This window comes from Emys orbicularis, chromosome 4 (genome assembly GCF_028017835.1).
Source record: "Emys orbicularis isolate rEmyOrb1 chromosome 4, rEmyOrb1.hap1, whole genome shotgun sequence".
In the NCBI taxonomy this organism is placed as follows: domain Eukaryota; kingdom Metazoa; phylum Chordata; order Testudines; family Emydidae; genus Emys; species Emys orbicularis.
Window position 1 is genome coordinate 25,390,352 of NC_088686.1, and position 19,231 is coordinate 25,409,582.

The 19,231-nt window shown below is 41.5% G+C and overlaps 1 protein-coding gene across 1 annotated transcript in view; it reads right to left on the reverse strand.

Moving 5' to 3' along the window:
* Positions 1–19,231, reverse strand: part of EVL (Enah/Vasp-like) — a 121,889-nt gene that overhangs the window by 93,055 nt on the left and 9,603 nt on the right. The window contains exons 2-3 of the mRNA XM_065403706.1: positions 16,198–16,366; positions 425–602 (exon numbers count right to left, since the gene is read on the reverse strand). Of these exons, the coding sequence (XP_065259778.1) occupies positions 425–602; positions 16,198–16,366 (347 nt within the window). The remainder of the gene's footprint in view (positions 1–424; positions 603–16,197; positions 16,367–19,231) is intronic.

Sequence of the window (19,231 nt, forward strand, 5' to 3'; positions counted from 1 at the left end):
CAAGTTCTACATGTAAAGTTTTATGAGATGTCGCAGCTTTGCTCTAGCTTTTGTTTGTTTAGATTCAGATTCTGCCACTCTTACTCATATTGAGTTGTACATTACTCCACCAGTAGTATCATATAAATAAATGGAGCTACCTGCCCAGTCAGCTACTATGCAGTGTAGTGGCAAAATTTGGCCACTAATCTCTTGGCATGGACTAGACTGAGTGAAAAATGGAAAAAAAGAAGGAAAAGCAAAGCATATAAATACGTACAGTGCCTGCCACAGCAACTGTTGGTGCAATTAAAGACCCTCTACAAGGAAACTAAATTACACCTTTCTGCTTATTTGTTTTGGCATGGCACAGATACCGGGTGTACCTGCACCACAGGCTAGCAGAGCGATTAATAAAAGAGCAGAGCAAAGTGATTGCTCATACCTCCATCCTGTGAATTCATGATATTCAGCGCAAACAACATTGCATTGGAGAACGTGGTAGCCTCTTCCTTGCTTGCGAAGTTCAAGCCGTAGACTTGCCGTGCATCGCGCCACTGATGAAAGGTAGGTGTTGCTTGATTGTACTTCAGTCCTTTCACAATTGAATAATTAATCACTACCTGCAATTTGAAATATAGATGAAGGTTACAAATATTCTACTCTCTGACAGGAAAGAAAAGGCATGGATCAGTTCAGGTCTGTAATGGCAAAAAATATATATACACACCTTCCAGAACAAGGTAGGCAAGTGTGAGTTTTGACATTTACAGACACATACCTGCTGAGGAGATTTAGAATTGTTTGATGCAGTGTCGGGGCACATGGGCTCGACCTAAAAAATCTGTTACCTGCTCATGCCTCCCTCAAAAGCTCCACCACACAGCTGTGCACATGTTGCAGACAGGTGTTTGACTTGGTGCCAGCAGCAGTTGTTAGAGAAGGGGAGCAACTGATTCATTGGCACCAATCCTCCCCCACAACAGGTTACATGTTTAAGCAGATGCCAGAGGCCTGACTTGTTCCTTCTGCATACTCCAAGTTACTACCAGTTTCTCAAGTGGGAGAATTGTTCTGTCTAGAATTAGATAGGCACAGATTATACCGGAGGACTCAGAGTGTCCACTTCCACCTGATGCCTTGCTGCAAGTTCTGTAACTGCCACTCATGGCTACAGAAATAAAAAGGCATTTTAATAGCATGGGGAGAGAAATGCTTACAATGTTTTTTAATCTTTTTGTTGATTTTCATCTTTCTTCTCCAAAAGATGGAGCTGCCAAGTGCTGTGCTCAGAGACAAATTAAACGATTGGTAACAGTCTAATTAGTAAAGGTTCGTAGTCATAGTATGATGGTCGCCATCTTGGCTGACACATCGGGGATTCAACTGGGAACCTCCAAAGCTAAAAGCATGAGCTGCTATAGCTTGAGCTAAATAGTGAAGGATTCCTAATTGATGCCGTAATAGCCTCAGGTGCTTTGTGGACTGGGCACAGATGGGGACCTATAATGCACACTCGCCAGCAGGCTACACTGTCATTTTATGACAGGTAACATATAAAGGCCAAAACAAAAATCCCCATCCTGAAGGGCTCACAGTCCAAAGTTACACACAGTGACAGTGCCATTAAAATATCAGTGTGGCCGGCGGAGGTTGTCTCTTTACCAAACAGGTGGGGCTGGGGGAGAGATAAGCCTGAAACTTGGTCCTGGATAAGAACAATTCTAAATGTTCAAGTATTGCAAATCTAGGTCTGAACTTCATAGCTGGCCCCTACAGCTGGGGTTGTTTTGACCCTCGCTTTACAATAGGCCCAAGCAATCTCCAGGCTATAATTCTGATTGAAAGCGCACTGAAGACAATGGGAGTCTTTCTTCAATGGGGTTTGGATTAGGTCATATGTGAATCAGCTCCCTCACTGAGTGATAAGAAGTGACTCGCAGGAGTAGAAGGAGGGGGCTTGCAGCACACTGTCTGGGAGACTATTTTAAGTGCAAGGGGCAGCATCCATGAAAGTGTTTAGACAGGAATGAGAAAAGAAGACCAAGGAAGCAGAAAGCAGAGAAGTTTTGGCAGCCCACTTACCACGAAGGGCTATTGGAAAAATAATACTGAGGTGTCAGATAATTAAATAGCCCCCTGCGTGGCTTGTGTAGCAAGGACGTATACAGAAGGAAACTTTGGGGTAAACCTTTAAGAAGCCTCCCTTCTTACAAGTGTAAGTCAGAGTTCCTGCAACGCTAGCTGCCTGACTTCCACTCATACTCTGCTCCCAAAGATTTGTGCCAGTGTTGCAATTACACAAAAACAACAAGGAGTCTGGTGGCACCTTAAAAACTAACAGATTTATTTGGGCATAAGCTTTCATGGGTAAAAAAACCTCACTTCTTCAGATGCATGGAGTGAAAATTACAGATACAGGCATTATATAATGACACATTACACTGCTCTACAGCCAAAATGCTTCTGAAATAAACGTAGTCAAACTTTACTAATTCTGGGTCACTGAGAACGAAAATGATGCTTAAAATTGTTGATTGGCTCTAGTTTTCAAGATATGCTATTGGGTCAGTATATATGACCCTTGACTTGGGAATGGCGGAGGATAAGCGAGTTATAAAGGGAAGGGATCTCAATTTAAAACCAGAAATGACTAAAATACATCTTTGACTGGATCTATGAATAAATCTATGACTGGGTTTGGACAGTACTTGCTTTTTAGGCAAAACAATGAATGATGCAATCTGAAGCTGGTATTGTGTCATACATGATATGAATTGCATCATGTTATTCCTAGAAGTCATGGATGATGCAATCATAACAAAGCTTACATCACTCTGCTGAACAAATTGCCCTATATCAGCTCTAGAAATCATACAGTGTCGTGCTCTCTTATTTGTCAGTGTTTGATTTTGCAAAGGGACACATTTCTGTTTAGCCAAAGTGAGCAGAGATGCCTCGTACTTGTGTGAACAGTGCAGATAACTTCTGCTAGGTTTGTGGTGAAGTGACTTTTGCATCACAAAAGCGCAGTATAACCACTATGGTTAAGAAAGCCTATCACCTTTATTTTGGCTGCAAAATTGGAGATCAGGACAAGAGGTGGGCCCCACACATATGCTGCAACACTTGTGCAACAAATCTTCGCCAGTGGTTGAACAGGAAAAGGAAATCTATGCCTTTTGCAGTGCCAATGATTTGGAGAGAGCCAACAGATCATACCAGCAATTGTTACTTCTGCATGGTGCCTCCAGTTGGGAAAGGTGTGTCAAAGAAGAAAAAGTGGACTGTGCATTATCCAAACATTCCATCAGCTATACGCCCAATACCCCACGGAGAAAGACTGCTGGTTCCTGACGCACCAGAATCATTCTCACTTGAGTCAGACGAGGAAGAGGAAGAGGAAGAGGATGAAACTTCTGGTCCTGAACCATCAATGCCACAGGACCCACATTTTCTCCCATCCTCCTCCTCCTCTGAACCACACCTCATAACACAAGGTGAACTGAATGACCTTGTCAGGGATTTGGAGCTACCCAAGAGTAAGGCAGAGCTGTTGGGCTCCAGACTACAGCAGTGGAATCTCCTGGCAGGTGATGTTAGGGTTTCCATGTTCCGTGACCGTCAAAAGGATCTTGTCCCATTCTTCTTCATGGAAGGTGATCTTGTAGCCTGAAACAACATCGATGGTGTGATGGCAGCCCTCAACATCGTTCACGATCCAGATGAGTGGAGACTGTTCATTGATTCATTGAAGACGAGTCTTAAAGCTGTTTTACTGCATAATGGCAATGTTTTGCCATCAATTCCAGTTGGTCATGCAGTCCATATGAAGGAAACCTATGACAACATGAAACAACTTTTGAGGTGCATAAACTAGGACCAATATCAGTGGCAGCTTTGTGGCGATTTGAAGGTTGTTGCTCTCTTGCTTGGTCTGCAGACTGGATACACAAAGTACTGCTGTTTTCTCTGCGAATGGGATAGTCGTGCAAGAGATTCCCACTACATCAAGAAAGATTGGCCACTCCGACAGTCATTGGAGCCTGGGAGGAAAAGTGTTCAGCATCCACCACTTGTTGAATGAAGGAAGATTTTGTTACCACCCTTCCACATCAAGCTGGGTCTGATGAAGAACTTTGTCAAGGCCATTGACAAAACACAAGCAGCTTTCAAGTACCTCCGTGGAAAAATTTCCAAGGTTAAGTGAAGCTAAGGTAAAGGAAGGTGTCTTTGTTGGTCCTCAGATTCGTGAACTTCTTTGAGATGATGCATTTGACCATGCACTGCGTGGCAAGGAAAAGACGGCATGGAAAGCCTTCCAGTTAGTGGCAATAAATTTTCTCGGAAACAACAAGGCAGACAACTACAGGTTGTTGGTGGAAAACCTCCTCAAGGCATGCAAAAGCCTTGGTTGCAACATGTCACTAAAGATACATTTTTTGCACTCTCATCTAGATTTTTTCCCACCGAACTGCGGAGCAGTGAGCGACGAGCACGGCGAGCGATTTCACCAGGACATTGCAACAATGGAGAAACGCTATCAGGGCAAATGGAGCCCATCAATGCTTGCAGACTATTGCTGGACAGTGACAAGAGATGCTCCATTTAATGAATACAAGAGACAAGCCAAGAAGCGCCGAGTAGACACTGAATAAGACTAAACTATGTACAGAATAGTTTTTTGCCTTTTGTTTCATAATAAATTTTATTTATATAACCCTTTTGCTGATTTTTAAAGTGTTACATAAACAGGACAGGTGAAATATCATGTAAAGCAACCATAAACACATGAAAAGACCTAGGTTTACAATTTATGATTAAAACTCTACTATCTACACACTATACATAGACATAAAATGTAAAAACTTAAATATCTTAGAAACAGTAGCCAATCAGTTGTTTTAATTGTCATATTTGAATTCAGCACATCAAAATACATAATAAATAGCACATTTTATCTCTGAAGCAGACGACTTCTCAAAAATTGTAGACCAGTGTTATCTGTTAGTCTTTAAGGTGCCACCGACTCCTTGTTGTTTTTATGGATACAGAGTAACACGGCTACCCCCTGATACTTGTTGCAATTACAGGCATGAATTCTGTAGGTGAAAACTTTGCCCACAAAAGGGAAGCTACCCTTTTGAAAACATGGCTCTATTAACCTGAAAGATTTAACTCATTAGTGGTTGGCAGGTGAGCTGTGTACAGGGGGAGACATCTCATTCTGTTGACTGAGTAAGGGGCAGGATTGGGGCCTGACTGTCCTAGCTGCAGGTCACATAAATGCATTCACCTCTGAGACCTCCAGAGATTTTAAATCTCTTAACTCCATCTCTAGCCTTATCTACTTTAGTAGTTAACAATATACGGTATATCCAACAAACGGGCAAGCCTACTGATTTGTCTCTTCTGTGTTTACAACTATAATGTCAACTATAAGCAGAAAGGTCTGTTCTAAATCCTTCTTCTGAATCATCTTCTTCTGCAGTGAAAATTCACTCCAGGCTTAACTATAGCACAAACAATGTGAGCCAGACATCCCGCACATCTCAGAGTTTGAAAGAAGTACAGTAGCTTGGAGTTCAGGAGACGCAAACCCAAATAATATTAACAGCAGGATTAATTAGCTAATGATTTACAGTTCTTTGGAGATAGAAAGTGCTATGTTCATATTAGGTATTCTTCTTTATCCTCCTGCATTCTCAGGTACATAGGGCGTTCACCAGTTTCTGCCATTTATATCAGCCTTCTGCTGGTCTGTTCAGGCTTCTGAGTGTCATGTTGATGGATTTGGCTTCTTTCTCTGTTCTGCACAATGTTTCTCTATGTTGCCCTGTTTTCTCTTCCCGGGTGGTGTCCATGTTCTCACCTGACATGGAAGTTGATGGCATCTTTAAAGGGTATCCTCAATGTAACCATTGTTGTCTTCTTACCAGGTTTGATGCTTTAGGTTGGTTTGCTCTACTCAGAATTTCTAATGTTCAAGAAACTCTTTTTAATGGACTCTGAAGATATTCCACAGGCATTTACTTTGGAATGAGTTGATCTTATCATGAATTTCTGTTGTAGATTTACATGATGCAGCTCCATAAAGGAGGACAGACGTGAAGCTGGTGTTAAAGAATCTTATTTTTGTATCCGTGCCAATCGTGCTACCTTTCCATAATTCCAAGTTTAAGAAAGTTGTTTGCTGCTTTTGCTATTCATCGCTTGACACATAGCATGGTGTCACCATTGTTGCACATCTCACTCCCTACATAGGTAAAATGACTGACTTCTTGTGCTTCTCCATCTACTCTGATGGTTGCTTTCGGGACATTGATAGCCATATATTCGACTTCCCCTTGTTAATAAAATTGTTTTGTTATGTTTGCCAAAAGCTGGATTTTTTTCTTACATTAAGTGATGTGTAGTACTAAGCAGGACAAATGTCATCAGGAAAAATAAGATCATCCAATACACTTGTCCATAAAATTCCTCGGCTGCCTTCTGCCATTACACAGTCAATGACCAATGCAAAATAGTGGGGACATAATACACCCTTGCCTTACTGCAGTTGTCACTACAAACCATTGGCTGATGTTGTCACCACCTCTGACTGCACATTCTGCATTATTGTAGAGATCCATGATAATTCTAATTATTTTTGTTGGTATTCCATGATATGCCATAATTTCCCAAAGACTCTGTGTATACTGTCAAAAGCCTTCTGAAAAATCTGTACAATTTATCAAGAGTGCATTCCACTTCACACTTTGTTCTATAATATATTTGGGAACAACAATATGGTTTTCATATGATCTCAGTGGTCTCAAACCTGCTTGTTCCTCTCTAAATTGGAGATCTGTTTCTTTATATGTTCTAGGATGATGTTGCACTAAAAGCAATGTGATTCCTCTCCAATTACTGGAATAGGTAAAGTCACCCTTCTTTAGCAATTTTACTATGGCCTCTCTTCCTTTGGGTTAGGGTCTTTTCTTCATTCCATATTCTATCTAAAAACACAAGGAAAGTCTGGAGGGCTGTTTCGTCGCTTGCTTTAGCCATTTCTCCAGCTATGTTATCCTCTCCAGCTGATTTCTCATTTTTGAGTTTACTGATGTCAAGCTCTAATGCAAAGTCGTCTTCATGTATTTCAGGAGTTTTGCTTGTTCTTGGTCTATTTAAAACAGCCTAAAAATGTTCTGTCCATCTTTTCCTTTGCGCTTCTTCTGCACTAAGGGTATTTCCATTTGCACAATGCCTCCAGTGCTGCTAAAGTTTCCTGTTGGCTGTTTAACTGTTTTATACAAGGTTATAAGGTCACCTCTTTGGCTAGCATCTTCAGCCTCTTGACATTTTCTGTCCATGTATGCCTTTTCCTCCCTTCTAGCACTCCTCCTTTTTACCTCTTTCTGTAGAGCTCTGTATTCTTCTTGCCACTTGCTTGTCTCTTCACACATCTTAGCATTCATGTGTTTTTTCTTTTTACTACTTCTCTTTTCCATTGTTGCCTAAGCAGCATTCTTCCCCAGCATTCTTCCCCTTTAGATTTTGTTATTATTAGGACTGTCTTTGTGCTTTCTAGATGACACACTCTAATGTTTTCCCACAGAGTATCACTGTCTTGGTTTTCTTTAGCTGATTCCATTAGAACACTTAATCTGTTCTTCAGTTCAAGCTGAAAAGCACTTTTTGTGTTTGGATCTTTCAACTGTGCCGCTGAAGGGCTTTCTTCTTTTTAACCTTCTTCATCCTCTTTAACTTGATCTTCAATTTAGCAACACAAAGGTTATGGGTACTACCTATGTCTGTTTCCCTGTACACACGAGCTGCAAATCTTTCTCAAAATGCAGAAATGATCTATCTGGTTCATTGTAAGTATTTGGTATTATTAGAATATTATTAACTGTAATTAATTAGATTATTAATTATACTTATGTTTAATTAGTTTCTGAATTTTTTTTCTCCATTTTGAGTCAAAAATGGTTGAGTTTTTAAAAAAAATCAATGTAACAGATGGATGACTCATTGCTCTAAGAACTTTGACATTTCAGTGGATGCAAAAATTTAAATTGGCTGAAGACTATTAGACAAGTAGCGAATGTATAAGCACAGTACCTGCTTTCCACACATTTCCATTACCATTTTTAGGATGGCACAAGCCTGCCAAAATAAATATTTAACAGACATCTGATAATCACATATAGAATTTACATAAAATAAAATGTAAATGCTTTTTAATCCAAAGACAGGTATTAGTGGGTAACTAATGATACAATCACTGCTTCCTTAACACTGTTTCCACCATACCCAGATACTGGAAATTAGCCTAAAATTAGCCTAAAATGAGACTTTCCTTGTTAGCTCTAGACCAAGGGTCTCAAACACGCGGCCGGGGGGCCACATGCAGCCTGCGGGGTTGTTTTCTGCGGTCCGCGAGCTCCTCGCGGCCTCCCCCAGCGTTTACCTAGAGCGGCTCCAGCCCGACGCGCACTGGGGGAAGGGCAGGCTGCTGGGGACGGTGCCTCAAGCAACAACAACACACAGACCCCTGTGTCCCTCCTCCCCCAGGTTCCAGCCACTTCCCGGAGCGGTGCAGGGACGGACAGGCAGGCAGGGAGCCCTGCCCCCTGAACCCCTCCTGCAGCCCAACCCCCTGCTGTACCCCGCACCCCTGCTGTACCCCACACCCCTCCTGCACCCCAACCCACCGCCCTGAGCCCCCTGCTGCACCCTGCACCCCTCCTGCACCCCACACCCCAACTCCCTGCCCTGAGCCCCCACCACACCCCACACCCTTCCTGCCCTCCCTGGGGGCAGGAAGAGGGCAGAGTTGGGGTGGGGATTTCAGGGAAGGGGTTGGAATGGGGGCAGGGCCTCATGGAAGGGGTGGAGTGGGGGCGGGGCCAAGGGTGGCAGGGGGAGGTGTCAGTAATGCGGCCCTTGGCCAATGTACTAGCCCTTATGTGGCCCTCGTGGTCATTTGAGTTTGAGACCCCTGCTCTAGACCACATCCTTTGTGTTCTATGGACTTGGTGCTTAGTGAATGGTTCGAGAACCAATATCAGCTGAAGATCATGATTAAACTTACACTTTAATCGCCATGGGTACAATTCTGATCTCACATTACTTTGTCACCACAGACTTCACTGGAGAAACTCCTGATTCACAGTTGTGTGAGATCAGAAACAGGACGCATAGCCATTTTGGGTGATGTTTCAGACAGATATCTATGGGTTGTTGTGTTTTTTAAGATTTCATATTTCTCACTACAGATAATGATTTGGCCAGCTAGAGAACTACAGAAAGACCAGAATGAGTGCTGTTACATTAAGAGTACAAGTTAATTTAACATCAGCACTGTCCCTTTACAATGTGGTGGATCTGGAGCTCTCATAGTAGATATTCTATAATTCCTATCACAGCAGCATTTTCAGACTGGCACAAAGGATTCATCACAGGGATTTTTATTTGAAAAACTTATCTGAATAGAAGCAAAATGGGCAATTATGCCTTGCCTTCTTCTTTTTCTTATTTTTTTTTTTTTAAGAAGAATCTTTTTTTCCCAAATACTTAAGTGATGTATGCCTTAGAAATATATGTCATACCTAGATTATTAGCTCTCTGGAGCAGGGATTGTCTTTTTGTTCTGTGTTTGTACAACGCCTAGCACAATGGGGTTCTGGTCGATGACTAGGTTTGCTAAACACTATTGTAATACAAATAAAATAAACAAACAAAAAACCAATAATAATTAAAACAAACAACCCCCACCCTACCCAAATCCCCCTGCTGGTCATTTAGACTGCTCAAAGGATTGGATCTGGGATCCAGAATCTTGCACCTCTGTTTCCCATTCACAACCAGCTCATGTGTCTAGTGAATGAAGTCTGTTGCGGTCACAAAGCTGCTCAGTTGACTATGGGATATAAATTAGCAGTATCAGTCCAGTTCTGCAAGACCACAATTACTGCCACTAGAGGGCAGACACAGCACGGGGGCGGGGGGGGGGGGGGGGGGGCAATGCCTGAATCACACAGAGATGGAACTAGCTCATCCTACAGACGATCCCTCTGAGTTTAGGCAAGGGAATATAGGGAAGTTTGCATGGCTAATGCCGATGGTGAAATGGGTCTGCAGAGAGTGAAAGGGGTCTTATGTCTGGGCTAACAAGCCAGTATATTCACATTTACCAATTAAAAAAAAATTAAGCTTTTCAACCATCTCTGACTAACTTAAGCCAAGGAGGCAGAGTCAGGGCCTTTGAAGAAATGTTTGGGAAGACTGGCATGTGGCTCTCTCTACTCTGAACAGTCTGTCCCCTTCATCTGGAGAGAGTCTTTGGTTTTCAGGGGCAGGACTGTACAAACCTGAAGAGCACTAAAGGGTGTGGAGCATTTGGTGACTAACATAATTAAAGATAAAAATTGCAAAAAGCCGCTCCAATAAATGATTTACCAATGCAGATACACTCTTCAGTTTGCACATCAGTGTATTTAATCCCATGTGGGCCGAAGAATTCAGAATGCTGCCTTCACTTTGGGGGTTTAACCACTTCACGTGGAAGAGAGATGGAATTCAGACCCTCTCGCTCATATTAACTCTTCGAATACTGCCACTTTTCAGGCTGCTAGCAAAACCAACGTGTAGAACAGGGATGGGCAAACTTTTTGGCGTAAGGGCCACATCGATGTTGTGAAACTGTATGGAGGGCCGGGAAGGGAAAGCTGTGCCTCCCCAAACAGCCTGGCCCCTGCCCCCTATCGGCCCCCTCCCGCTTCCTGCCCCCTGACTGCCCCCCTCAAAACTCCCACCCCATCCAACCCCCACTGCTCCTTGTCCCCTGACCGACTTCTCCCGGGACCCCCGCCCCTAACCACCCCCCAGGATCCCACCCCTTATCCTACCCAACCCTCCCTGCTCCCTGTCCCCTGACTGCCCCGACCCCTATCCACACCCCCGCCCCCTGACTGCCTCCCGGGACCTCCTGCCCCATATCCAACCCCCTCCCGCCCCGCCCCCTTACCATGCTGCTCAGAGCAGCAGGAGCTCACAGCCCCACCGCCCGGCTGGAGCCAGCCACACCGCCCGCTCTGCCCGGCAGGAGCGGCGGGCCAAAGCACTGGCGGAGCAGCGCGCTGAGGCTGCTGGGGAGGGGCCGGGGGCTAGCCTCCCTGGCCAGGAGCTCAGGGGCCGGGCAGGACGGTCCCACGGGCCAGATGTGGCCCGCAGGCCGTAGTTTGCCCACCTCTGGTGTAGAAGAATAAGTATACAACCTGTCCTCATGCTCCAAAGGGTGGCCTCCTTTAAAAGGAAAAGGAAAGGAAGTGGCATGAGTTTAAATTTTGCCTCCTTAGTCAGTAGTTTCAGAATAAAGCAAATACGGGACTGCTTTGTCGCTTGATGAAAGAACGAAGGCAGAGTAGCATCCGCTGTAGATGGTGCTTAGATCACAAGGCGAATTGTGAAATGGAAAGTTGGATGCTTCAAAGTAGCAAATAAAATAAATAAATACATAAAAATTTTCCACTGTTCGGAACATAGCTTTTATACAATTTCTAGGGGAAGTTTCCTCTAGAGCTACATATGTCAGAACCTAGGATTTGCCACACTGGACGAGACCAGTGGTCCACCTAGAGTACTATTTATCTCCAACAGTGGCCAGCAGCAGCTGTGCAACAGGAAAGTGCAAGAAACCTTGCAGAAAACAGCGATGGATTAATCTGCCCACCAGGAAGGGTTCTTCTTTCTAACTCCCAATAGTTAGAGTTTAACTTCTGGCCTAAAGCATGATGGTTTTGAACCCTCTGAAAACCCCTTTTCCCCTGTAGAAGGGTCACTCATTGTCCAGTGTGCCCCCATCATGGCTAGGCATGGTGTAGAAGCCTCTGGCACACCCTATCAATGGCCACTCTGGGCCTGAGGTAGTTTGCCCCTTCTCACAACTCAGCCCTCCCATCAAGTTGCTTATAGGGCCCCACCCTTTCCAGGATAATAAAGAGTCCAACAAACAGTCCTAGGAGCTTATGTCAGGTCTTCAGCCCCAACCTGAGCTCAGTAGTCTTTGCCCCCTTACAGGGGGCAAATCCAGGAGGGATTTATATCCCTTCTATGGGAACCCAGACACCCCCTCTCCTCTGTGTTCCAGTCCCAGAACCCTGTACTACTAAGCTGATACATTCTGCTTCCTCAGACTCACTGCTGATTCCCTGGGCCACTTCCTGTCTTCAAGTCTGTGGTTGGTGCAGCATCCTCCACAGACCCTGACAGCAGACCCTCTCTGCCTGAGCTGCAGCCTTTTTATTCCACCTGCTGCTGGTTATATAATTAGCTGCAGGTGAGGAAGTAGCTGCTTTGTCCATTAACCCTATTGTAGCTGTTGCAGCACAGGATCCGTACACCCCATCACACATCCCTTTTAATATTTACTGTTGAAACACCAGATAATCATATCATCTACATAAATGTCCAATCCTGTTTTGAATCCTGCTAAGCTCTTGTCCGCAGTGACATCTTGTGGCAATGAGTTCCACAGCTTAATTCTGAATTGTGTGAAAAAATATTTTTATATCCATATTATAATTTGCCATCTTTCAAATGCCACCATTGCTTTTCATGATGGCCAGGAATGTCTCACTGTTACCTTGTTCTCCCTTTGTTTGTTGTATCCATCTGTTGTCTTTTGTATTATGCTTAGATTGTAAGCTCCTTGGGGCAGGCCTGTCTTTTTGTTATGGATCTGTACAATACCTGGAACAGGGGGCCCTGTCTATGATTGGGATCTGGGCACTACCAGAATAATAATTCAGGGACATTTCCTTTCAGCTTGATGCTTGTGGCTCTTGCAACGTTTCCCCAGATTAGCACCAACTGCACATACTCTAAAATTCAGAGGGTTATAGCCTAATAACCTCAGAATGGCTAATACCTCCACAGAGCATGCCAAATTTAGTCCTGCTGCAAGCAGGCCCAGCCCCCCCAAACTTCAATAAAAGAGGTACCCCGCCTACACCAGGGATGAATTTGACCCAACATTTTCAAAAATGTGGCAAATTTATACCACAAGGATGCTGTCAGGGTACAAGCTCCAATTCTGGCCTAACATTGCAGTGGCCAATTCTGAAAAGTACCACCTTCTCCAAGGTCCCATTTTTATATTAATTTTCTAGCTCGGGACATTATGTAAATCCTCCAGACTAGTGTGATTCACTTTTGACTTGTCCTGTCTATTTTTTCAGCACAGCCCTGCCACATGCATCCCAATAACTAGATCCTCTTGAGGCCGTATGACTTGATATTAAATTCCTCACTTAAAAATCACTCAATCATACCTCTGAATTAAACTAAAAGCAGCTGACTTCTGCAGACAAATATTCAAGACGAATGACTAACAAAATGGAAGTGGTTAAAGCGCTGGTGACCACAGCTTGAAAAGTGCCTCAGCCTGCACTGCTGCTGCTTTTTTGGGCTTGCTGATCATGTTGGTATGAGTCTACACGGATATGTGCATCTGTGCAGGGGAAACAGATGATTTCATTTGCACTATGTCGTTAATAAGTACTTAAACATTGCAGCCGAGGACGAGAGAGACACAGTGAAGCGTGCGAATGAGACCTATAAAATGGTCTGATGACCACTTCCAGTTGTTAAATTTATATATGATCACACTCAACATCATCTTAAAAACCACATTAGTGGGAATGAACCTTTTTGGTGAGCTTTTCAGTGGTGACTAATTAGAAAAAAGGACAAACACAGATAGAAAGGTAAGGAAAATAAGGACTAAGTTATAAATATCATTAAACAAAAACCAGGAAAAGGGCCACAAGAAAAAGCAGCTAGAGAAAGACAAGAAAGAGAAAACCTACATGCAGCAGGAGACGCAGCAGGAGACAGAGAATGCAAATTAAAACGAAAGATTCAGAGAGATCTAGAGTAAGGAGAAAATTAAACAGAAGACATTAAAAGCAGACAAAGGTCATGTCATGTAGATTATACTAATCTCTCTCTATCTCATCCTGCCAATCAGTATGCAATACAAGTTTAAATTGACCCTGTGCGGCAATACTGTGCTAGGGATTTTGGGCCAGATCCTCAGTTGGTATAAATTGGTATAGCCCCGGTGATTTTATTTTATGCCAATTTATACTAGCTGAGGATCTGGCCATTTTCAGAAAACATGCTTTGCTAACTAAATAGTTAATTTTAACAAACCCTCACTTTTCAATGGGACTTTACTGAAGTCAGGATGAGTGTGCATGAATTGGTTTGAACAGAGAACAATTTGCACTGGATGTCATTTGTTGTTGTTGTTAAATGCAACTATTTAGCAAATCTTGGTTGTAGTAATAAACCACTACAGAAGATGTGATGTTAGAGCTGGGACTGAAGTGAAGTAGTTTAAATTCTGAACCTGAAAAACTTTGAAATGATCTTTTAAGTACCAGTCTTCTCTATACATTTATGCTATGTCCAATGGATTTTGGGATTATAATACATTTTTTGTAATCATCTTTAAATTAGTATTTTATCTAATACCTTTTTTTTTCTGAAGAGATTTTAACCTAGTTTCAGGTAGCTTCACAATTATTTTTTATCATCAAATGCCTGAACACCTCCACTCAGTAGAGACATATGGATTTTATCTTACATATGTTTCCTCCTGAATTCAGATGTTTTCAGTGATGACCTGTGCCTACTTATTTACTTCATGCAAACAATGACATTTGCAATCCAATCCAGTGGCTAAAGCTAATGAACTGACCCATTTAAAACACCACTGCCAAGACTTACAATTTAAGTCTCAAATTTGTCCCTACATTTAAATTGTTATAATCTGATTAAGAAAGCCCTCTGGGTTACAAATAAGTAGTTTAAAAAAAAAAAAAAAAAAGGCCATCACCCAATTGCTGAAAAATTTGTATACCAAAAACAACAGCTGTTATTTATGTTGGGCCCATGTGAAACAAAGATTTGTGCTTCCTTTACTGGGCTAGGTACTAGAAGTTCATTAACGTGCACTATTTCACAACCATCCTGACATCCGTCAATGATACCAAAGCATAAACAAAGATATCTGATCTTGTTACTAATTAAACACAGCAACTTTACATATTTCAGCTCTATTCAAAATAGAAGAAAAAGATTCAAGTTTTATGTATATTTATAACATCTTTGCTGACCAGAAAAGGATACAAATAGAGATGAACAAATATTTTAAACAGTTTCAAAAGTACACTGTAAATAGTTGAAAACCAACATACTACATTTTCCAACAATTATTTGGGTTTCCCTTTGAAAAACATGAAGGCGGTGGGTGCATCAGATTGTCTAAGTTTAAATACTAATTAGCACACATGTAGCACTTTCCATCCACAGATCGCTTTTCAAAGCAGAGTAGTAACATCATTACATTTTACAAAAGGCAGAAACTGAGACAGAGAAGTTAAGTGACATGCCCTAGAAGATCACACGAGTGAATGACAGGGCTAGGACTCCTGACTCCCAGGCCCTTGTTCTAAAATGTAAAGTGGGACTAATTCATTGATTTAACAGTTTACAGAATCATGTGATTTGTTCACTTGAATGTGAATATTACATTTAGAATGAGACATCTATTTATAGCTCCTGGGAACAAATGCTTTCACACTTCAACCTGACACACCTGATACTGCTGCTGACAGTGCCCCCATATCATACAGACAGCCATTGACTAGGGAGCAGAGTCTGCACTCAGTTTTGATGGTGTAAATCCCACATAGCTCCATTTATGCCATTGTAAATGAGATCAGAATATGTGCTTATGTTTTTAAAATGCAAAATGAGAACTTAGTTACTCATCATGAGAAGGCAGGAGTCGCAGGGAGAGTGAATGATCTCTTATTTGGCAGGAACACTAGAAGTTTGTACCATGGATGGAGAAGTAAAGAGCAGTTGGGGAGTAGCAAGGAGCAAAGCCTTCAGTAGAAAATAGGGATAATAAAATGGAGCTGAAAACACACAAAATCTTCCATGCCTAATGTTCAATGAAATTTCTCTCTCACGTAAAGGACAAATAACAAGCTATAATAAATAGAGGTACAGTCCTGGATCAAGAAATCTCACAGGACACGGCTTTATGGAGCAGAGCATAAATGTATATACACTTAGTAGGAGTAGGATTAATTATATAACCGATTGCATCTTTAGAGATCAAAGGATAATGTACAGGACACAAAAGACATAGTTACTCACTTGTTGATCTTGTAGTTTAACTCCAACTACTCTAAAGGTGTTACTGGCAGTGTTGTGGTATATGTTGATTCTGCTGAATCCTTGCTGTCCAGGCTTTATTGGCACCCATTTCTTACTGGTATCATCATAAACCATAACTGAAGCCCGGGCTTGGCAAATACTCTGTTCGCTGGAGAACAAAAGTAACACAACCATAAAATACAGTAAATGTGTGGTTTATTGCAAACTATTCTGAGGAAAACACAATTATCAAATACATTTAAACCATATATTGCGTGTCTGGTCTATTAACCCTCAGAAGGCTGGCATTTTGCATTCTGCCTGCCAAATTAATGTTTTAATAGTTAAATGTGTGTGTAAACACACACACACACACACACACACACACTTCAGCGTGTTACTTTTCTTTAATTTTTTTTTAAATCTTGCACACCAATACTAGGACCTAAGTGGAAACTTAATTCACGAATACTTTAAGAAAGGGAACCAAAAGCATTAATGCTCCATTTAATTTGCACCTGTTGACAAGTGAGGCCTTTCATATCTGCTTTGACATTATTAATATGTTGTAGCTCATTGGCAAATTAATTGGAGTAAAGTTTAGACACACAATTTAAACTGGAAGCAAGTGGACCCTCAAACCAAAGCTCTGTTAGGTAAACTGAAGAAATCAATTGCACTAATCCAGCTAATGTCTGTAATACTCAGAACTTGATGACGCATTTAGAAGTCCCAGAATACACTGTAGAAGATGCACAGGCTCTTTAAAAAAAACAGTTTTACTTCAGCTTACTAGCAAAGAAGGAAAGATCAAGGGGCTGGGGAGATGCAGTTTAATTACTGAAATAATCACCTTTCAGAAGTAGCCCAAAATGTTAAGAAATACAAGATTACATTAAAAAAAAAATCAGAATATCTGGATTCACATATTTCAGTTATTTTCAACCTGAACTAAAGATGTGAAGAACAATTTTAAATAAATGTAGATAATGACAACATGAATTCTGGAGTATTCTGGGGGAAACTGTGGTTGGAAGATTTCCCCATCTAAAGAAATATAACAGAGATTGCTTTTTTTCTCTCAACTTTAATTTTTTTAAAATATTTTTTAGTACTAGCAGCGGTGCTGAAACAATTTTTGTAGTGGGGGTGCTGAGAGCCATTGAACCAAACTGTAAACCCCATATATGATGGAAACCACTTCAAGCCAAGTAGTGCGGCAGTACCCCTAGTTCCAGCACCTATGAGTACTAGTGCATTTGCAGTTTCAAGCAACAAAAGTATCTTGTTAAAGTGCATAATCATTATATGGTAGTTACTGTAAATGTTTATTTTTGTTCTGTAATTTCACATGAATTTATTATTTCCCTCCCACTGAAATTTATTCTTGGAATAGAAGCTAAGACAAACGGTGCACTCCTCCAGATTACTGTAAAAAATACATCCTTCATATGAAACAGATATCATTGGGTATATAGCTGAGGTCACACAAGCACGGAACATAATACTCAACATCCATCACTGACATTTTTGGACTGTCAACCAGTATTTCAACTATTGCTACCCTGAATACCCAGCAGTTGCAGACACTAGAACTACTCTCACGAGAAATGGGTAAATGCTCAAAATTTCTATGATCCAAGATCTGGGCCCTCATCCTGCACACAACAGTAGGCTTGCATGAGTAAGCAGTGCAGGATCAGGCCTATGGTCTTTTAAAAATATAAATGAAATTGTTATGGTTTATGTCCAGCATAAGTCCTGAGCTCATGACAACCCTAATAATTTTATACCTACATACCTCTTCATACCTAGCTCTCTTTCTTAGTTTAGGGTGGGGGGATGGTAAAGCATTTTCAAGTATCCAATGAAAAGCGGTAACACTTAAAGAGCTGTCTCATTAATCTTTAAAAGACCAAGCAAAGAAACAAATAATAACCAGAAAAAACTCCAATCCTCTCTTGTGCCATCAAGGTAAGAAGAGAGAGATTCATTATTGTCATTTCTACCTGTGGGAGATACTCAGACGTACAGCTGATAAGTATGATAGATAGTCAGAGACAGTCAGACAGCACGCCCTATGTTGGCAGACAATCCATTAATTATCCTAAAGCTAAGAAATCCAGAATAATAGGCTATTATTACTTCAGAGCATGAAAATCGGTAGGTTGCGTTACTGGAGCATATAGGAGAAGTAGCTTGTACAGTCTGAAATATTAACGCTAGTATTCTTTATGTATGTACTTTAGGTCTTATACAGGATATGCCCATGTCCATCCACCTGTTGTTGTCTTTTCATATGGGACAGGGAATGACTTTTTATTATTTTTCATTATAGTACAATGGGGCCGAAATCCTTTAGGGCCTTTAAGCACAACAACAACAACTTGGTCAAACCTCTTGGCAGAGTAATCATAAAACATCAGTTGTTTGAAAGGTTTTTCTGAAAAGCCCAATTCAACTTCTGATGTTTATAGGGGAGGATAGTTCATGCTACAAAATGGAGCTCATGGTCCTGCCCCCCCACTTTCTCATTATAATGCATATGTTTGCTTATAAAAAAAGCCCAGCTGTTTGATTAACTACAGGCCAAACTAAGGCAGGGCTGAGTACTGCTGATCATAAGCGACTATCCCTAGAGTCAGTGGAAGTTTAGGACATCAAGAACAGGCTGCAGAGTAAAGTACATCTGCTTTCAGCAGCCAAATGCTGTGTCCTCCATGATGTCTGCTGCACATCTGCACCCTTATTCATATTGATGAGAGCTGGTCAGAGAAATGTTGACCAAACCATATTTTATTCAAATTAAAATGCTTTGCAAAAATCAAGTCTATTTTACTGGAGTTTCCTTTTGGAAGAAAACCAGGGGAGAAAGTACGGACAATACTGAAAGGCCCAGTTTTGATATTTTCAGATTGAAATGTTTTGATTTATTTCTTTTGAATGAGTTTTCATTTTGAAATTTTGTACTATAATATATACTATCATATAATAAATGCAACATTTTAAGAAGTCAAAATAAAAAAAAACATCG